The sequence below is a fragment of the Triticum aestivum genome, chromosome 5D, assembly GCF_018294505.1.
Source record: "Triticum aestivum cultivar Chinese Spring chromosome 5D, IWGSC CS RefSeq v2.1, whole genome shotgun sequence".
Lineage (NCBI taxonomy): Eukaryota > Viridiplantae > Streptophyta > Magnoliopsida > Poales > Poaceae > Triticum > Triticum aestivum.
This window is the reverse complement of record NC_057808.1, coordinates 423,434,873-423,437,075: the sequence shown is the minus strand read 5'-3', so window position 1 is coordinate 423,437,075 and position 2,203 is coordinate 423,434,873. Positions and strand designations below refer to the sequence as shown.

The 2,203-nt window shown below is 50.1% G+C and overlaps 1 protein-coding gene across 2 annotated transcripts in view; it reads right to left on the bottom strand.

Moving 5' to 3' along the window:
• Positions 1-745, bottom strand: part of LOC123122315 (probable inactive purple acid phosphatase 29) — a 4,039-nt gene extending 3,294 nt beyond the window's left edge. The window contains exon 1 of one of the 2 annotated variants that reach the window (XM_044542503.1): positions 186-745. In XM_044542503.1, coding sequence (XP_044398438.1) covers positions 186-495 — 310 coding nt within the window. In that variant the 5' untranslated portion in view covers positions 496-745. The remainder of the gene's footprint in view (positions 1-185) is intronic. The other variant, XM_044542504.1, reaches the window with a different exon arrangement.
• Positions 746-2,203: the final 1,458 nt, after the last annotated feature.

Sequence of the window (2,203 nt, the reverse complement as noted above, 5' to 3'; positions counted from 1 at the left end):
AGTGCAGCTCGCGCTTCGGATTTCTTAATTCTTCATTTCGGGATTACTCCACCAATGCATGGCACTTCTGAATTCTTAACTCGAAATCGTGAGAATAAGAGGCGACACCAACGAATCACTAGTTAATCGAAGTATTAACAGAATAACAGAGCAGCGAACAGGAGGGGGGTGGGTGGGGGTGGGACCTGTGAAGACGACGAGGTCGGGGTCCTCGGCGCGGAGGACGCGGTAGAGGAAGGCGGTGGTGTTGAGGTCGGAGCAGCCGGCGACCTGCTCGGGCAGCACGTCCTCGCACGCGGTGCTCCGCCCGTCCGCGTAGTGCATGTCCGCCACCTGCAGCACCTTGAACGTGCCGCCCTCCCGCCGGAACCGCAGCCCGCCGCCGCCGCGGCCCCTCTTCTTTCCCTTCCCCGCCGCCGCCGCCGCGACGAGGAAGAGGCCGAGGAGGAGGAGGAGCATCGGCGGCGGAAAGCGCCGGAGGCCGAGGCGGGCCATGCCGGCCGAGGGTGCAGCTGGCTAGAGCGGCGCGGCGTGGTTCCGAGTGAGAAATATAACCGGGGGATCACTGTTGCTGGAGAAAGTGGCGATTCGTGGTTGTGGTGGATTTCCATTCTTTATAGGAGGATCTGGCCAACGTGGCCGGGCGCCTGCGGTCTGCCAGTTCGCGTTTGGCGGCGACCGCACGGTGAGATTGAGGGCGGTTTGACGTGAGCCCGCCGACGCCGACGCCGGCGAGTTTTTTATGGTGCGGTGGGCGGGGGCCGCGGCCGGTATGGATATTCACACTTCAGCTGGGACGCCGTACGTACATGGGTGAAATCCGTTGGTTGCGGTGCGCGCCGAGGGAGACCGAGAGGGAACGGGCGGTGCACCAAAGGAAGAAATGAGCAGCTTATTCTATCCTGCCTAGCATATTCGGCTTGCCCCGGCTTCTATTTTTAATAATCGGATTTGCTAATTCAGAATTAATAAAGTCTTATCTAACTCCTTATGTTATTTATCTAATCAAACAGAAAAATAAAAAGGAAAAAAAATCTCATGAATCTTTGCGTAAAATTCAACGGTGGAGTTAGATGAGACATAGTTATTTCTTATCTACTACCTCTGTTCACCAATATAAATATTCTAACTTTTCTGTAAATTGGGATGGGAAACATTTTAGTGTGCTTGTTCACTCATTCCAGCCCGTATGCAATTCATATTAAAATATTTATTAAAACATCTTATATTCGTGAACGGAGGGAGTAGATGAGAGCTAGCCACGCCCATTTTTAATTATTTTTTCGAGCAATTGGCGGGAGCTCTGCCTTTTCGTATAGATAGAAGAGTGGAACATGTATTTAGAAGAGGCAACGTGTTTTTAAGGCAACACCCCAAAAGCCAAAACGGAGAAAGGAACTATGTGAGAATCATGGAAAGGCTCTGCCTCTGCGCTTTGAATGCGAGCTTGCGCCGACGAATATCCTCAAGGGCCAGATTCACCACTTTGATGTAGGTTAGCCGACACATCTCATTCTTCGATGCCTCGGCGAGCATCGCATCCCACTATGCATTGATAAACGGGAAATTCAAGATAGGCTGAGCGGAAGTGACCCCATGCCCGGCAAAACCCTCACTTGGTTCCAAATCGCCGTGGTGAAGGAGCAATCTCTGCATAAGTGAGTAGGGGTCTCAGGGGCGTGAAGGCAAAGCTGGCATCTGGGGTCATGAGGCCAACCCTCTTTGCCAAATTATCGGCTATTAGAATCCTTCTCTATACCTCCTTGGATATCCTGCTTTACTCATTGAAAGAAAAAAACCCGAGAGCTTCCTAGGTTTGGAGGATGAGGAAGAAACATAAGCTGCTAATGGGTCTAAAAGATTAACCTTCCGTAGTTCTAAGAAATTGCCCTACTACTTGTTAGAGATACTATATCTTCTCTTCCTAACATATCGGTCTCTTGGGCAATTGGTTGATACACACTCCCTCCGTTCCAAAATACTACATGTTGTGGTTTAGAGCTGATATCCTGGGTTCAAGTCTCAGTCCCTGTTTTTTCCCAATCCATGCCTATGTCGGGCATGTGGGAGGTGTTGATCATTCCATATCCAAGTTAGATGTGAAGGGGAAGTATTAAGTATATTATATCAGATCAATCTTTTGGGATGGTTGGTTGATAGGAATATCTAACATGCATGGTATCAAGGGAAGATGTTGATCATC